At 48.4% G+C, this 17,506-nt stretch overlaps 1 protein-coding gene across 1 annotated transcript in view; it reads right to left on the bottom strand.

Moving 5' to 3' along the window:
* The window catches only part of LOC119444305 (zinc transporter 7-like), a 205,626-nt gene that overhangs the window by 22,345 nt on the left and 165,775 nt on the right, over positions 1 to 17,506 (bottom strand). Inside the window, exon 8 of the mRNA XM_049664531.1 lies at positions 2,341 to 2,403. Within this exon, the coding sequence (XP_049520488.1) occupies positions 2,341 to 2,403 (63 nt within the window). The remainder of the gene's footprint in view (positions 1 to 2,340; positions 2,404 to 17,506) is intronic.

Genomic DNA, 17,506 nt, shown 5'->3' with positions numbered 1-17,506 from the left:
TTACGTTGCATGCCGTCCCGATTTTCCTCTACCATAAACCGAATGGTAAGCAAGAAGAAGCGGGCCAATCGCAAACGCCAGCAGCACCCTCCTCATCAGGTTATCTACTCCCACTGCCCAAGCATGGCCCCACCGAATCCCTTTCCACTTATGCACGCTCTTCGCCTCTCGTCAGCCAGTTAGATGAGAAAGTCGTGTCAAGTAAGGCAATCCTATTGGTTTTGAGAGCAAACAAAAAGTGACCTATAAAGGGGGAAAGCTTTTCACTGGCCGCTTCAAACAACCCTGCCAGTCACCGCCTGATGCTTGCGTCCATGGTTACGTTAATTTGACGTCAGGAGATTGGAAGAAAAACACATAGAAATTGTTTTAAGTTACAGGGCGCCTTGACAGCGCACTACTATCTTTGCCTGAAGAGTTACTTGAAATACTATTAAAATCGCCAGCGCTACATTCAACGGGATGCATAAGAAGACGCAAGCACCAAAAACACTGTAATCAGAAATGCAATAATTAGCCTGTGTAACAACATTATTTACACAAAAAGAATGCATAAGACTGTTGTGCACGCGTACCATTTTAAAGCACTGGTAAGATAAAATGGCTTCCAAAATAAAATATGTATTTTTTTAGCTGCGGAAGAGCGCATTTCTCTGTATGAAGGCTACAAAAACATTGACCTTCGCATTTTATGGTTACATGTATATTTTTAAATATAGCTATATTGGGAATAGGCTTCTTTTTGGGCTGATATTATATCTCAGAAAAGATCGTGCAATCAGTGATGTGATTGGCCGAGGCCGTCTTGAAGCAGCTTCTTGGAGCAACCAAAAGTGCGCTTTGGAACAGAAAAGCGAGCGTTTGTAGCATCTGAATGCATATTTCCAAATGGAGAAATTGCTTTTGAGAGAAGCAAGAGAGCTTACAGAAGGAGGAAGTCCAATTTAGTGGGAAACAAGCACATTTTCACCAAGCATTATTGAGCTAAACATAAAGTGGTGGCGCTAAACCATATAAATCTCATGCATGATGACGAAGTAATGACGACAGAGGTGTGATGACTATTGCATCATGGCAATGGGATGACAACAGTATGAAAACGATGGTGTGAGAAAAATTGGATGATGAAGCTGGGATGACGATAACACGACCACAACAGTATCACGATCACAGCATGACCACAAACCTCTCTAACCTCTGCTTTAGCTTTCCAGTTTGCAGGAGGCTGGGCGCTAAAATTGCGGGAACAGTAGAAGTGCACATGGAGACAGAAATTTGGGGAACTCAACTATGCAATAGCTTTAGCAGCGTGCAATGCTCACTCGCTAAGCTACACCAGCCGAAAACAGCAATATGGCAGCAGTGTAAGGAAGATAAACAAGCTCAGTAGCATGTGCAACGAGTTGCCCCCATTTAGCAAAATTTTCAGCCTACATGTACGCAACTGACGAAGCCACATGTACGTCACACCGCAAAACAGCTTTGGTGCATCAGCAGAACGCTTTTCCCTAAAGCTTTAGGAAAGTTGTGTGCTCTCACGTCCGAAGTGCCATTTCAGCAATGGCCGCCGCCAGCAACATCCAAGCGCATAGCAGCCCGACTCTTGCAGCAACGTTTTACTTCCTCCATGTGCACACATGATGAGCGCGTCTGATAAATGATACTTGTTAGGTAAATTTGTTTTTAAAGTAAAAAAATCAAATTATGGGGTTTTACGTGCCAAAACCAGTTCTGATTACGCCGTAGTGGGGGACTCCGGAAATTTGGACCACCTGGGGTTCTTTAACGTGCACCTAAATCTAAGTTTTTAAAGTAGTAGAATACACCTTTTGGAGAAGCTTTGGAGCAAATTATCAAAAATGTAGCAGGATGTAGCAGGATTGGCCTTTAGGAGCAGTTTGCAGCAATTGGAACAGCAATAACATCACTCAGGAATTCAAGCAGATCTTTAGTACTTCCAATTTATCGACGCTTGCCAAAAAAAGGTAATCTGAAAAAATATATATATATATCGCAGCATGCCCTGGCACTATATATGAAGGAGTTAGGAAACCACAGTAACGATTATACGTGGTCCGCCATCCCAAATCAAAAAAGGAGGGCTGTGGCTCTCAATTTATCAATCGTGAGAGGAATATTTAGAAATATTATGTGATAGGAAGCCCGTGTGCTACAGCGTAAGACCGTTGGTCACAAATTAGACCCAGAGGGTCGAAATTTATCCAGAATACCACACTTTGGCATGCCCTATAGTCAAATAGTGGTTGTGGTACGTTACATCCCAGAATTAAACTTTTTTTTTTTCAGGTGATTCCATTGTCACCTCACTCTGTGACGTACCTTGTGAGTCCAGAATTGCGGCTTCTCGCACCAACTTCTCTCCGCTCTTCTTGTCCTCGCCAACTGAAAAAAAAAGGTTACAGTGACGTTACAATTCGTGAACGCGGGTTACGCGCAAGCATATGAGTGCTGTAGTGCACCCGAAGCTATCGCCCCTCGCTACGGCTAGACTTGCCGCATTGCAGATCGCTTTCAAGATAGGGCTCGCGCAGCGGTGCCATACACAGCATCCGCCGAAGTTATCACGAGACGAACCCGGCACGTCTATACCGCAGATAGAAACCGTAGCAACTGCCAGAGCAGGTCAATCCAGCGCGTCTTCACCTACCCACCTCCTCCGTGGCGGTTCGCCTATTTTCTCTTTCGCCGCTTCGTTCAACGCCAGCTAGACTTTCACTTAGGTGGCGTACCTTGGCAGCGTGCTCAGCGCGCTGCTTCGTACTTCGCGTCGCGTGGTTCTCTTCTCCAACTCCAGCCACCTCACTCCTCGGGCACTCGCTTCCTTCGCGGCTTGCGCGTAAAAAATAAAAACCAGCCACGGCGTTTCGAAGCAAACCGCCCCTGTAGCCCTGCCTATGGCATCGCGCTGCTGAGCTCAAGGGGAAGGGTTGAAAGCTGTTGTACTATCGGCGTCAAATGAAACGCGAACAGCGGAGCGCGTGGATGAATCAAAACCTAATATACAGTGCGCGCCGTCCATTCATCACCATGGACAGGCGGGCACATCTTCTTTGGCCGGACTGCGCGATGATGCTCCTCCTACACCGCGATATTTTAGTTTCTGTTCTGGCTCTTTCTGATCTCTTTCATTTGAAGGCGACAAAAGGACAATCAAGGAAAACCAACGGTGCAATATTGCAGTATCGGGGGATTATTATCGCATAGGGCTACGAAACATCGTGTGGTATTGGCGTCAAGTGCAACTCGAACAGCCACGGAGTTTCATACGCAACTACTAGAGGGAACCATGGCGCTAGTTGCTACGGGAGCTACAATCACAGCAAGTTCCGCCAGAATGGGAATGATGGGTAGTAACATTGCTTTGCCTAAACTGGTTTCGTGGTTTCGCTTCGTGACATTGCATTATTTTTAAGGAAGCAGTACGTTATAAATAACCGAAAAAACATTAGTAAAATTGTCCAACGGCATGATTCGAACCCAGGACCTCTAGCACAGAGTCCGATATTGAAACCATTATGCCACGGACGCATGGGCAAGCGGAACCACGGCAGTTAGAATAGATTATGCGTGCTTCATGTCTTATTACCCACTGCCTTATTAAAGGTATTGCAATCACGAAGATAGCACAAGCGTCGCTGTGGTCGCATGGCTCCCGAAGTGAGGAAGAGAAAGACAAAAGGATCGGCGTCGCTGGTTTTGCCTCGCGCTGGCGTTTGGCCGGAACTGCACGGGTGCTCTTTGCGCTGGACCTAACGCGTAACTGGGATTAAACGCCAATAAACCCCATATCATTTGGTGGAAGTGCTGGGTCACCTAACGACTCGCCCTGGAACTCCGGAGCCGCACTCTGCCCTCCGCTACCCCCCCCCCCCCCGACCATGCCAGACGCCGCCGGTGAACGACCCGCTTCGTCAACTGGGCCAGTCAGCTGTGATGCCGTTCGTCAACGAGACCCAGCTGGGCTCAGTGGCACCGCTGATACCGAGGTCGACGACTGGCTTTCGTCGTACGAAAGAGTGAGCACACACAATAAATGGGACGATCGGACAAAGCTCACCAACGTTATTTTTTTCTTGCGGATGTCGCCCACCTCTGGTTCCGCAACCATGAAGCAACTATTGCGACATGGAATGACTATAAGACTGCATTCGCGGAGGTATTTGGCCGTCCTGCGGTGCGAAAGCTTCGCGCAGAACAGCGCCTTTGCCACTGAGCGCAACAGCCGGGCGAGACTTTCACTAGTTACATGGAGGACGTCATAGATGTCTGCAACCGTGTGAACCGAACGATGACTGAGGAAGATAAGATTAAAGAAATCCTCAAGGGCATTGACGACGACACTTTTCAAATGCTCATGGCCAAGAATCCTACCACCGTTGCAGCCGTAGTCACGTATTGCCAAAGCTTCGATGAATTACGCCGGCAACGAGCGCTCGCCCGTCAAACTGTTCCTCAAGTTGCCTCCCTTTCCAGTATGGTGACTGCTCACGGACAGGCTGATGACGGGTCTCTGCTGCCTCAGATCAAAGCCTTCATTCGTGAAGAGGTGGCCCGCCAGCTCTCGCGGCTCCCTCTCACCCAGGATCCCGTCCAACCTTTGTCCTCGGCCGTGCAGCAGGCCATCCGCGAGCAGGTTGCAGAGGCCCTTCCACCAGTGCAACAGATTGCTGCACCAGCTCAGATTGCTGCACCGTTGACGTACGCTGAAGCCGTGTCGCGTCCTAGACCAACGACACTCCCCTACTCGACGCCGCCACCGCGCCCAGCGCTTTTCCCTGTCCCTCAAGCCCCCCCTTAGTACTTCCGGCCGCAAGATCCATGGCGCACGTGGGACAATCGGCCGATATGCTTCTCCTGCGGTATCGCGGGACCTGTGGCATGCTTTTGTCGCCATCGCCTGCCGCATCAGTTGGTCATCGTTGAGCTACATGCACCTGCAGCCCACCAGCATGCTGATTCGAACCCGTCGCCGAACTTCTAGACCGGTCGTCAGAACTTCAGCACCCGTCGTTCACCATCACCGCGTCGCCGTTCGATATCGCCGATGCGTCGTCGCCCGGCTACCAACGAGGGAAAATAAATGCTGTAGCTTCGGAGGCAAGAGCTGCACGCTTGTCGAAATGCCCAAGACCTGCGCTATCGCCTCAAAAATTATAGAAATAGAGGTTGAAGGAGCTGCTACATTCGCACTCGTCGACACGGGCGCTGTAGTTTCCGTCATACGTGAGACTTTTTGCCGTGAGATTACCAAGGTCACCACATCACTTTCTGGCCTTGTACTTCGTACTGCCACCACGGAGCCCATCGAACCTTCAGCCGCATGCACCACTAAGATCGTCATTCAGGACGTACTTTACACAATTGAGTTCCTTGTTCTACCTTCTTGCTCCCATGATGGGAGGGACTCCCTGGGATGGGACTTTCTGTCGCGCCACAGTGCCGTCATTGACTGCGCCCGTGCTGAAGCTGCTCTGTCTGTCGTCAACACCACTCTGCCTGCCGTCTCTCCCGCCCCCTGAAAGATTATTGTCACCGCCGATATTTATCTGCCGCCAAGCACTTCAACACCAGTAGCTTTGTTGTGTCCATCGGCGCCCGATGCCTCGGTACTGATCACGCCTTCATCTGTTTTTCTTCACCCCAAATCTCTACCACTTCCATTCGCCGTTCTTGACGTAGCCGCAGATACAACAATTATGCTAGTGGACAACCCGTTCGCATACCCGCTGACTCTGCTTCGCGACGAGTGCCTCGCTGTGTCGAGCCTATTGACATGTCTGAGTGTTTGGACGTGCCTGGCTCCTCTTCTGGACTTTCGCTCGACGCCATGAAACCGTTTCCGAAAAGCTCCCGATCGGTCACCGAAGTCTGTGATTCGTGCGTTGACGACAACCTTTCCTTCGAGCACCGCGAGGAACTCCTGTCTCTCTTAGATAATTTCCGTTCTTCGTTCGACTGTACGGAACACGCCTTAGGACGTACGAACAGCTAGTGTTTCCCACCACATCGACACCGGGTCCCAGTCTCCCATCAGACAACGTCGCTATCGCGTTTCAGCGGCGGCGCGTCGTATAATCAACGATCAAGTGAATGACATGCTCGAGCGTGGCGTCGTTCAACAATCCAGAGTCCGTGGTCTTCTCCAGTTGTGCTAGTGCGAAAAAAGATGGTTCTATTCGTTTCTGTGTCGATTACCGCCGCCTAAACAAAGTCACACGGAAGGACGTATACCCTTTACCCCTAATTGACGATGCACTCGATTGTTTACAAGGCGCTGAGTACTTCTCGTCATTGGACCTACGATCTGGCTACTCGCAGGTTCCCATGGCCGCATGCGATCGACCGAAGACAGCATTTGTCACCCCGGCTATATGAATTTAACGTCATGCCATTGGGGCTCTGTAATGCGCCCGCAACTTTCGAGCGCATGATGGATAACATACTTCGCGGTCTCAAATTGAACATTCGCCTAAGCTACCTTGATGACATCGTAGTGTTCTCTTCAGACTTCTCGACGCACCTCTCACGTCTCCAGCAAATTTTGACATGTCTTAAGAACGCTGGTCTTCAGCTGAATATCACAAAGTGTCGCTTTGCAGCTCGCACCTTGGCTATTGTGGGCCACGTTGTGTCCAAAGACGGCGTCCTCCCTGATCCTGCGAAACTTCGAGCTGTCACCGACTTCCCTAAGCCGACGTCACTAAAGACCCTCCGGAGCTTCATCGGCCTTTGTGGTTATTTTCGTCGCTTTGTGCGCAATTTTGCGACCGTTATCGCACCTTTAACGCGAGTTCTCACCGTTGGCACCGACATGTTGGCACCGACATTCACAAGACCGGTTGGTCTTGTGAATGTGATGACGCATTCCCGACGCTACGTCAGCTGCTCACATCTCCTCCTATTCTCCGGCACTACGATCCCCGGGCGCCTACGAAGGTGCACACTAATGCAAGCGGCGTGGGCCTTTGTGCGGTGCTCGTGCAACGGAATCCTGGCTATAACAGGTATGTTGTCGCCTACGCGAGCCGAACCCTAACAAAGGCCGAGACCAACTATTCAACTACTGAGAAAGAGTGCCTGGCTATAGTCTGGGCTCTTGCCAAGTTCCGACCCTACCTTTATGGCCGCCCGTCTTATGTCGTCACGGACCACCACGCTATTTGCTGGTGGGCCCTCTAGCTCCAAGAGTATGATATCCAATTGGTGTACAGATCTGGCCGCAAGCACTCCGACGCGGAAGCGTTTTCTCCCTCTCCTCTACCCCACGATACAGCGTCTCCTTCGGCACAGTACACCGCTATCTCAGCGCTCAACGTCGAGTGCATGCATTCGGAGCAACGGAAGGATCCGTAGATTGTTGCCCTTCTCGACCTTCTGTTGGATTCCACCGCCAATCCGACCTCCCGCGCGCTCCGCCGTCAAGCCTATCATTTTACCGTGCGAGACAATCTGCTCTACCGCCACAACTATATACCGGATGGTCGCAAGTGGCTTCTCGTAATACTTCGTCACATGCGCTCAGACATCTGCGCTGCTTTTCATGCCGACACACAGAGTGCTCACGCTGGCGTGCTGAAAACTTACGCAAGGTTACGCCAACGCTTCTACTGGCGCGGTATGCACAGCTTTGTCCTCAAGTATATCCGTGCTTGCGAAGCATGTCAACAACGCAAGATTCCTCCGCCACGCTCGACCGGCGCTCTTCAGTCTTTACCTTGCCCTGCGCGGCCTTTCGATCGGGTCAGCATCGACCTTTACGGCCCGCGCCCATGGACTACGTCTGGAAGCCGGTGGATAATCGTTGGTGTTGACCCTCTAACCCGATATGCTGACACTGCCACCCTTCCTGCCGCTACAGCACGTGAGGTTGTTTTCTTCATCCTGCGCAATTTCGTGCTTCGACATAGCGCTCCTCGAGAACTCCTCAGTGACAGAGGACGTGTCTTTCTTTCCCAAGTGGTTGAAGCCCTGCTTGCCGAATGCCACGTCGTCCACCGTACATCAACCGCGTACCATCCGCAGACCAATGGGTTAACTGAGCGCTTCAATCGCACTCTTGGCGACATGCTCACTGCATATGTCGCGTCGGACCACTCCAACTGGAACATGCTTCTCCCCTTTGTCACCTACGCTTACAATACCGCGACTCAAGCGACCACGGGTTTTTCACCATTCTTTTTATTGTATGGACGAGAGCCCTCGTGCACACTCGATACAGTATTGCCATACCAACCTGACGCCTCTGAATATCGACCCATATCAGAAGTAGCCAGGTACGCGGAAGAATGCCGCCAACTAGCCCGTACCTTCACGACGGAAAGTCAAGCCCACCAGCGGAATCGACATGACACCGACCTGAGCACTGCCACTTTCCGTGTCGGCTGCCTCGTTTGGTTGTGGATTCCACCTCACGTTCCCGGTCTTTCGTCTAAGCTGCTGGCTGAATACCATGGGCCCTACCGGATCGTCGCCTGTACATCTGCTGTAAACTATGTGGTCGACCCTCTCACGCTGTCTGACGATCTGCGGCATCGTGGTCGCGAGACCGTGCACGTCAGCCGGCTTAACCCGTATTACGATTCCTCTATCGTGTCGTCACCGTGAGTCGCCAGGATGGCTAGTCTTCTCTCATGGGGCCATTGTAATGACGAAGATACCACAAGCGTCTCTGTGTTCGCATGGCTCCTGAAGTAAGGAAGAAAAAGACAAAAGGATCGGTGTCGCTGGTTTTGCCTCGCGCTGGCGTTTGGCTTGAACTTCTCGGGTGCTTTTTGTGCTGGACCTAACGTTACCGGGATTAAACGCCAATAAACCCCATATCCGTCATCTTCTAAAATTTAGGCAAATTTATGCCTAAATAACGCCTAATATGCAAAGCCGCAAGAACGTCTGCAGCCCCAAACACGAAGACCGGGCAAATCCATGTAAGAACAATTGTTCCCATGGTGGCTGCACGTTCGCAACACCAGAGTTCCCCCTAGTAATCGCAGGAACATCTATGCGAACAGCGGTGCGCCTGCTACAGTTTGCGCGGTCATCATTACTGCGCCGTCATTTTCTTCTCGCTTTCAAATAATAGTGGACCAGAAGAGAAACAAAAATATCGCCGTATATGTGCCCTTGTCAATTATAATGACTAGACGTCGCACACTGTACCTTCACTTATGCTTAGGCCAGGGGCTCTGCTGTTCGCGTTTCAGTTACTGCCGATAGTACTTAGATGTAGGTGCGCGCTGAAGAACCTCAGGCTGTAAAAATTTATCCGCCGCCAGCATACAAGCATGCGTGATCCGTGCGCATCAATATGACTATCTTTAGCGTTTCGGCACTTCCCATGGGACCAACAAAGGTGCACTTATTGACACAAAGCTCGAAATTTATGTAGATGAAGTGTGTGGAAACAGTGGGGCGAACTGCGACTGTTGAAGTATTATGTTTGCCGAGAGCTTGCGTAATAATTACCTTTAAAGGTATATGACTCTTCCGAATATTTTTTTCTTATTTCTTGTGCATTCTTCTGCACACAAAAACAACAAGATATCCATGCCTATGCGTAGCTGAATAAAGAACGCAAAGCTTTTCGTCAACATCAGCGCCACAGGTCGTATATCACTATCTCAGACGGTCTGAGTCCATCTATCAGTTTTGCATGAGTATTGAAAAAGAAAGGAAGCAATGGTTGAAAGTGAGCACTTGCTGAAGGTACCAGTTCAGGGGCGCTATAACGTAAAAGGATTCCAAACTGTTTTGATTCCAAAATCCTGACGTCAAATTTACGTAACCACCGACGCAAGCATCGGGCGGTGACCCGCATCGTTGTCTGAACAACCCAATCAAACACTCTCCTAGTTTATAGGAGGTCACCTTTGTTCGCTTTCAAGACCAATAACATTGTCTACACTCAGCGGTTTTCTTTATCTAATTGGCTGACAAGAGGCGAGGAGCACGCTCTAGTGGAGAGGGTTTCAATGGGGCCGAGCCTGCACAGTGAAAATAGATAACCACATGAAGAGTGTGATGTCGGCTTCTCCGATCGGTCCGCTTCGCCTTACTTAGCTTGCGGTGGCTGGTCGAAAATCGCGGCGGCGTGACACGAAAGGATAAGAATGCCGCTAAAACGGATTCTCAGCAAGGGAGAGTTGGCAGAGCGATGTCGTATGCAAGCCGAAAGGGCGCGATAACGTTTTACTGCAACGCAAAAAGGTTTATCATGCGCAAATAAACACATGCTCACCGGCAGGTGCGAGTAGCGAGGGCCTGAGCGATAAGCGGGCAGCTATCTTCTATTCCTTTCGGAACGGGGCAGCCTGTGGCTATTCAGAAAAATTTTCAGTTTTTTTTCGGCATATTAATGCACTTTTTTTCGCATACATGTCACTTTGACGTGGTGAGTTTTCGAGGTATCGTGAGGTCACGTGACAGACAGGCGAAGTGGGCGTAACCAGGAAACATTAGAACAATAGCCGATGGATAATGGTCAAAAGGCGTCGAATCAGGAATGATTATTTTTCTTACGGTTTAATCATGCATAGTCTATGTGTACATGTTATATCAGATGGGAAGCTATCGCTGTTTTCGGGACGTCGCGTGACAGACAGGCGAAGTTGGGAGTGGCCCAAAAATGTTTTGACCAATCGTGGAGGCTGATTGCAGGAATTGGAATAAAAACAGTTTGGAATAATTTTACGTTTAGCGTCCCAGGTACCAAATGCCGTTTGGTCGTTTTCTTACCGTCAACATGCACAGCTCTCCAGAGAATGTTTCTTTGGCCACTGATAGGCAATGGCTAGAAGCAGACTCCAATATCAAAGAATATTGACGAGGGTAAATTAATTACTGAGGGTGTGATCAGGTGACTGTCGTGGCTGCAAAAGCTATCACTTATGAAGAGAAGATTAACCGATCCACATTCTACAGGTTCTATCAATATGAAACAATTCACTATAGTTATTGGTTATTCCTTCGTCGTACAAGTTGTAAATATGCGTCTACTGAGGTACCTTCATTGAGATAAAATGACCACCACAGACCTATAACGTCCAAGGAGATGACCTGTGTTATTTATTTATTTTTTTTGAATAGTTAACCTGACGGTAGACATGTCGATTGGGAATGGGTGGTAACATGAAGATTCTTAGAACTCAGCATAGTTTTATAGGCCGCACAATTATTACTTGTTAATCACTCAAGAATACGCCACAAGATAAATAGCATGTATACTTTGCAGTCCGGCTAGAAAACGTGAGAAATCATTCGTGCTGTAGTGTATGCTGGGTGCTCTTCTTAGCCATTCAGTTAGAGAACACGGGATCTGTGACGTGGAGTATTTTAAAGCGCTAGTTTTTTTTTTCTGAATTCGTTCTTTAGTTTCGTGTGGTTGGTTGCCCACAAGACGCCGTTTACGGGAGCGCCGGTGGCGCTCTTCGAGATTAAGTAACGGCGCGGGTATTTGCCGCCGTGCCACACACTAGCGGCAAGTTTCCCTCAACGGCGTGAGCACGTCGGCGCCGTCACGCGGCTAGCAGAGAACGCCGGCCACACCATTCTTCTTTTTGCCGGCTCGGAAGTCACGTGACGCGTGTTGCAACCGCTCGTTGCTCTCGGCAGCGGCTCTGAGCAGGGTGCCTCGACTCCCTTGATGCCCTCCCCGGCTTAAGGAACAGCGGGCGAGGAAACAAATCGAAGCACCCAGGCCACCGCATTCTCTATTGCCCAGGCTCTTCAATCTCTCCGACTGCGTTGCTATGAAGACGTCTGTGCAAGGCGCTGAATGGTGCTTTGCTTCGGAGGCAGATGAAAAAATAGGGCTCGGACGTATTCGCTTGGCGGCAGGAATGCACGCCGGAATGCTGAAAAAGTGCAGAGAAGCGGCAACCCGAGACCGCAGGCGGCAGGCGAGAAGGTGCCGCACCGCTAGTTGGGTTCGTACTCCTAACCAGATTTAGGGGAGCGGCAGTGGCTCGCTCAACATGCGGCTGCGCGCCCGGCTGGGCCAGTGTATGGTTAGAAAATTGGCAAGGATTCGGGAATCGAATACAAGCATAGTAGTTTAAACCAGAAGGCTCCAGTAGATCCCTTACACTGAATTGTTATGGAGGAAGCAGGACGTTCACAACGCAAGCGATTCGGCAAGGTCGAAATCGGGAGAGAAAATGCCGAGCCTTCACCACAGCTAACGCTTAAACGCTAGCATTACACACTCGTAATCGCCGTAAATGTTGTTTTCTAGCAGCATAGGCGTGTCGTGATGTAATAGGTTTAAAGTCCACTGTTAGCGGATAGCAGATGACCCGTCAGGGCTAAAATATAGCAGGAAAGAAGAGGGGGCTTCGTGGAGATAGATGAATCACTGCAATTTTAAGTCGATTACGGCATGCAATAGGACTGTTCTTCCGAGGACATGGGGCGCGTTAAAATAATCTAACTGGTTACGGTAGCCCTTGAATTGCCCATAATTAGGCGGATACATAAGCCACTTATTTTGTTAGTAGGCGGAGCCTATTCGATAAGTAAATCAATCAATCAATTAATCACTTATCGCAGAGTATTGTCTGATACACAGGGGTGTTATTAAGAGCGCGCAAACACTACGAATCAGTGTCACACAAAGTAATGTCCTGGAAATGATCAGGATGACACGCAGTTTGTCATTTAAAAGTGTGTAGTGGAGCCGAATGTACAATTGTCGCTTGCACGATCGAAACATGGCAGAACTTCCATCACAACTGCTCGCATTTCTAACGCGCATGCACGCAGGTGACTCCCTCACCGGGAACGGCAGCGGCGTCATCGCCATGTGCCCGTTCGTCTTCGTGAGCACGTCCTTGGATATCAGCGCCGTTCTGTCTGTCACCTGTTAAAGAAAAACGTAAATTTCTTTTAATACGAACCATTCTTTGCATTATTGCAATCGGTTCGCAGGACGTCGTTATGTAAGCAGGTGTAGGCTTTCTTGTCGCGCCACACTGCATCTCTGTATTAAAAATGTTGAAAGGGAATTCAACCTCTCATAGAAATCGATAAAAGACTCTTGATTGCCGTCACGGTGCACCGACCTTCATCACCCAATCCCCGCCTGAGTAGAATAGGAGTATAGCGACGGAGTTAAATGTCTTTACTGCATAATCTTCGGGATCGGCACAAATTTACACGTATGATGACGGGTTACGTTGAACAATTTCCGGCATTTAACAAGTCAAACCTTCGATGCCAATATGAACCACCCCGTTATGGCTAAAGAGCTACCGTGGAATAATGGTTAGTCTACTACATGATACTAGAATCTAATGATGGAAACATGATAAAATTCGTCTAGACGTATATTTGTTTGCATAAATAAAAACGGATAGTTCATAGGCTCGCTAAGACGAGGCAGGCCTACTCAACGGATGGTAACTACTATGCATAAGCGACCTCCTTGGTGAGCCTGCTTAACAACTTCAGTCCGGCTATCATTCAGACGAGTCTCCATTTGCATCACGCTTTCTCGGCTGTAGACTGCAACAACTGTTGTGGCCCCTTATAGTATTGTAACGAAACGAATATTTGACACCCAGGGCCCGTGAACTGTCGAATCCAGACTGGTGAATCATCTTTCGAAATATCGAATATTCGCACACACCTAGTAAACCGTACTCGTCTGAGAAGTATAAGCACACGGATATTTAAACCCAAATTCTCACTGTCGCAATCAAATTATGGTAAGGTTCATGTCACAGACATGAAAAAAATATATTCTCCACACAAGGCATGCAGTTACACACACACCGGCTAGGCACAACAGAATACAAATCAGATGGGTATTAACATACACAAGAAAATAATTGACGACAAGCACTAAGAGTCCAACACGTAAAATACAAAATAAATAGGAACACTAAGTGTCCAATCGTATTCACCGTGCTGGTTGGTCTTGGAGTCAGACGATCTCGGCGTAGCTCGGGCAAATCTCGAAGAAAAAACTTCTTCCGGAAATCTATACGCTCGATGAACTCGTCGACTAGCTTTCCGAGGAATCCCCTTCTTCCGCAGACGCTTGGTCTTCACATTACATCACTTCGCCGGTGCGGACTGAACTCTCGAACTCCCTGAATTCCTGAATTCCACCCTCTGATTCTCGCACGGCGGTTATATAGCTTCCACAGGCATTCTCAAACTTTCCTATCGGTGTCGTGATCCCGTAGCATGGCCAAAGCTTGGGAAGCTTCGAGTATTTTCTCGTACCTTCGACCGCCGCTGTCGGAGCATTCTCGAGGGGGGGGGGGGGTGATGACTCATCCTGTTGGTGTATGCTCACGCGGTAGTAATGTCTGTCGAATCGCCGGGTGAGAAGGTGTCTCGGCGCGCGCCTGTGCTCTCTCTCTCTTTCTCCATTTAACGTCGCTTCGTCGAGGCTCTCCTAGACGTTTCGGCGCCGCTGTTAGCGTTGTTGTTTGAGGCGTATGCGCTCTCCCCTCTGTTAAAGTTGCCGCGGGGCCGGAGTGTTCTTTCGCTGGCTTGCGTGAAACGCGGCGCGCGCTTGGATTACGCGCTCTTTTGTGACATTCTTTCTATGCAAATGGTATATTGAAATTTATCGGTATAACATAGAGGAGATAAAAACATTGTGAATATGCATAGAAAATAAAGGCAATAGTAAGTCAAACATATTCATATAGCCCTTGCACAGACATTACAAGCGACAATTTTGAAGTGAAATGATGTAATCTATCTTCAAACATACAACAAAGCACCTTATTTTCTATACATCACAATGTCCACAAATCAACTGTAAAATGTTAAGCAGAAACTCCACTGGAGTTGTCGAGGTATGCGTAACCATTGTGCCACTTGCTCATCTCCACGCTGCCCGGTGTCATCACAAACTTCACAAACTTGATCTGACCAGTATAAACCCTTGTCAACCCTCATCCGTTGTTATCAACCTTCTAAGACTCGATACAACCCTTATCAGTCCTTATCGATTGTTACGGATCTTATCGCAATCAATCCGATCCTCATCAGTCCTTATCAATCTTATAGGACTTGATCCGGCCCTTATCAGCACTTATAGGTGCTTATTAACCTTATGGGAGTTGCCGACCCTTATCGCTCTTTAGCACCTTATCCATCCACGTCGAGCTATTATCAACCGTCTATATAGCCCCTCTTCACTCCTTGTCAACTCATTGACGGATCATCTCTCTGTGTTGCGCGACGCGAAGCTCATGAGCCCTCAGAGATCAGTGGCATTGTGATCGATGAAGGAACGCCCAAAAGGAAGGCGCATCCCATCACCACCGAGTAGCATCTGGAATGTGCCGTCTTTGGCATTAAATTTTGGCAGAACCGGAATTTTACTGATGTCTACAAAGCTCCAAGTCGACTCTACGTATGGTCCTTGAGATGGCCCTTCTTCCACCATCACCAAATCTTTCAACAAAGGATTCATAAAAACTGTTCTCCTTTGACATTTGTTTTGTACCGCCGGTACAACACATTCATATGTCTCAGCTGTATACACTTTCTGCAAGCCTGGGTGTTAATTTCGCACAGTGGGAAAGCTACTCGGCTTCTGAGCGTGAGCTCGGAGGTTCGAAACTCGCCAGCGTTTTAACGAGATAGCGTTAAGGGCCCCGTGTCGCAGAAAATCTAGTGTCGGTGTCAGCGTCGGCGTCTGACGGGAGATAGATCATGCTGAACCACGTCGTCCCGAACCACCCCGACCGGGCGGGCCCTTCGTGTGGCGCAAGGCGTTAGTGAACAAAAACTGAATTAAAAAAAAAAATCCGTCAGAAAAATTGTAAAGTACGACTTAACCACAACCTATGGACGTGATAGCGTCGGATTGTAATTTGAATACACGAGAAAAAAGCCTGCTGCGCAGCCAAGGATCTTTGAATGCTATGGCGTTTGAAGAAATTGGTTTGTACGTAAATAAAGACTGAGGTATTTAGTGAGAATGCCTGTGTTTTCGTATAGGGGGCTATTGTTCTAGGCCTTCATAGCGGCCAAGTTAGGTAATATTTACTTGCTTTGATTTGTTAGTTAGTTAGTTATGTAAGGTTTTGTGGCGCAAAAGCAACTAAGGCTATGATGCGCCATGCACAGGTTGAAAATATATAATATGATAACAGCGCTTCAAGCAACAAAGATCATTTGCTTTAAAATTTGTTTAAGAACCCGTGTTTCATCTAAAAAATTAAAAACATCGTCTAGAGATACAAGTGCATTTTCAGCTAGGATCAGGGATGGATGAAGTGGTGTTAGTGTTTTGTAAAGTTCATAAAAATATTTCTGTCTTTTTTCCTCCAACGCCGGACATGTTATTAAAATGTGATTCACAGTTAGGGATTCTTGGCAGTGATCACAAACCGTTTGTTGTTCATTTTTCAATAAAAAATTATGTGTGAGATGTGTGTGTCCGATGCGAATGCGACATAGAATGACTTCCATGCTTTGATTTGTATTACTAGACTGGTGGTGAGCGAACTGTTAAAATGCGGCGGATTCACATTGTAATAATAATAATAATAATAATAATAATAATAATAATAATAATAATAATAATAATAATAGTAACAGTCAGTGAGAGCGTATAAAGGTTGGGTCGTTTGCTATGGTTCGCTATGCTTTTATTAGCTGTCTTCGTCAGGAGTCAGTTTGAGGGTGTATATAGGATGGGTCCTTACGGTTCATGCTTTTCTTGGCTATCTTTGTACTGAATGCCGCTGCAGTGTAGCCGAGCATCAGGAATGCACATGGGGGCTGTCATGGAAATTACGTTGAAAGCCATGACAGCGTCCCTCGAGCCAGTGGGCAGAGAAAGGACAAGGCACACGTGGAAAGTGTGTTTCGTGGTAATGAGCCGTGACGGCGGCTCCTTAATTTACGGAGGAAGGTGATTCCGCTGGATGCGGATTTTTCAACCCGTGTTACTGCAGAGGGCCACCAACCGGTTGCTGTTTGCTTAGGCCGGCATGAGGACGGCAATTACCCGGTAGCGAGTGACTGAAAGACGCTTGAGGGCTTTGACGAATTGAGTGTTGCTCCCGTAGGGGCGGGTGAAAGCAAGACAGTCAAAGAATGTACGCGTTTTTGTTGGGTTGTTTGACCGAGCGCGACCGAGCCTTTAAAAACGGGCGCTCGGCATGAGAGGGGAGAGTTGTCTGGGCGCAGCCCGGCCGGACACTTTGCTGCAGAATGAACGTTGTCCTCCACCAGACGCTGGTTCTTCCTTCGCGTTGCCACCGTGCACTCGGGCCATCGAGGGGCACCATCTCGGACCACCACAACCCATGAACTTCCCTTCCATCCCTAACTATAACAATAACTTGTATTACATCCAATCATGTCGCAGTTACATATTCAGCCCGCATAAGCTACTTGTGTGCGAGGCTGGGCAGTCGGCGGGTAGTACTGATAAGTGTACACAACGGAAATCATGGCAGACTAGAAAAAGAAGAAAGAAATATTGAAAGAAAAAAATTATATTGCATGTGATATT

Source organism: Dermacentor silvarum, chromosome 3 (assembly GCF_013339745.2).
Source record: "Dermacentor silvarum isolate Dsil-2018 chromosome 3, BIME_Dsil_1.4, whole genome shotgun sequence".
In the NCBI taxonomy this organism is placed as follows: domain Eukaryota; kingdom Metazoa; phylum Arthropoda; class Arachnida; order Ixodida; family Ixodidae; genus Dermacentor; species Dermacentor silvarum.
Note: the sequence above shows the minus strand (reverse complement) of the source record. Positions and strands in the feature narration are given on the sequence as shown.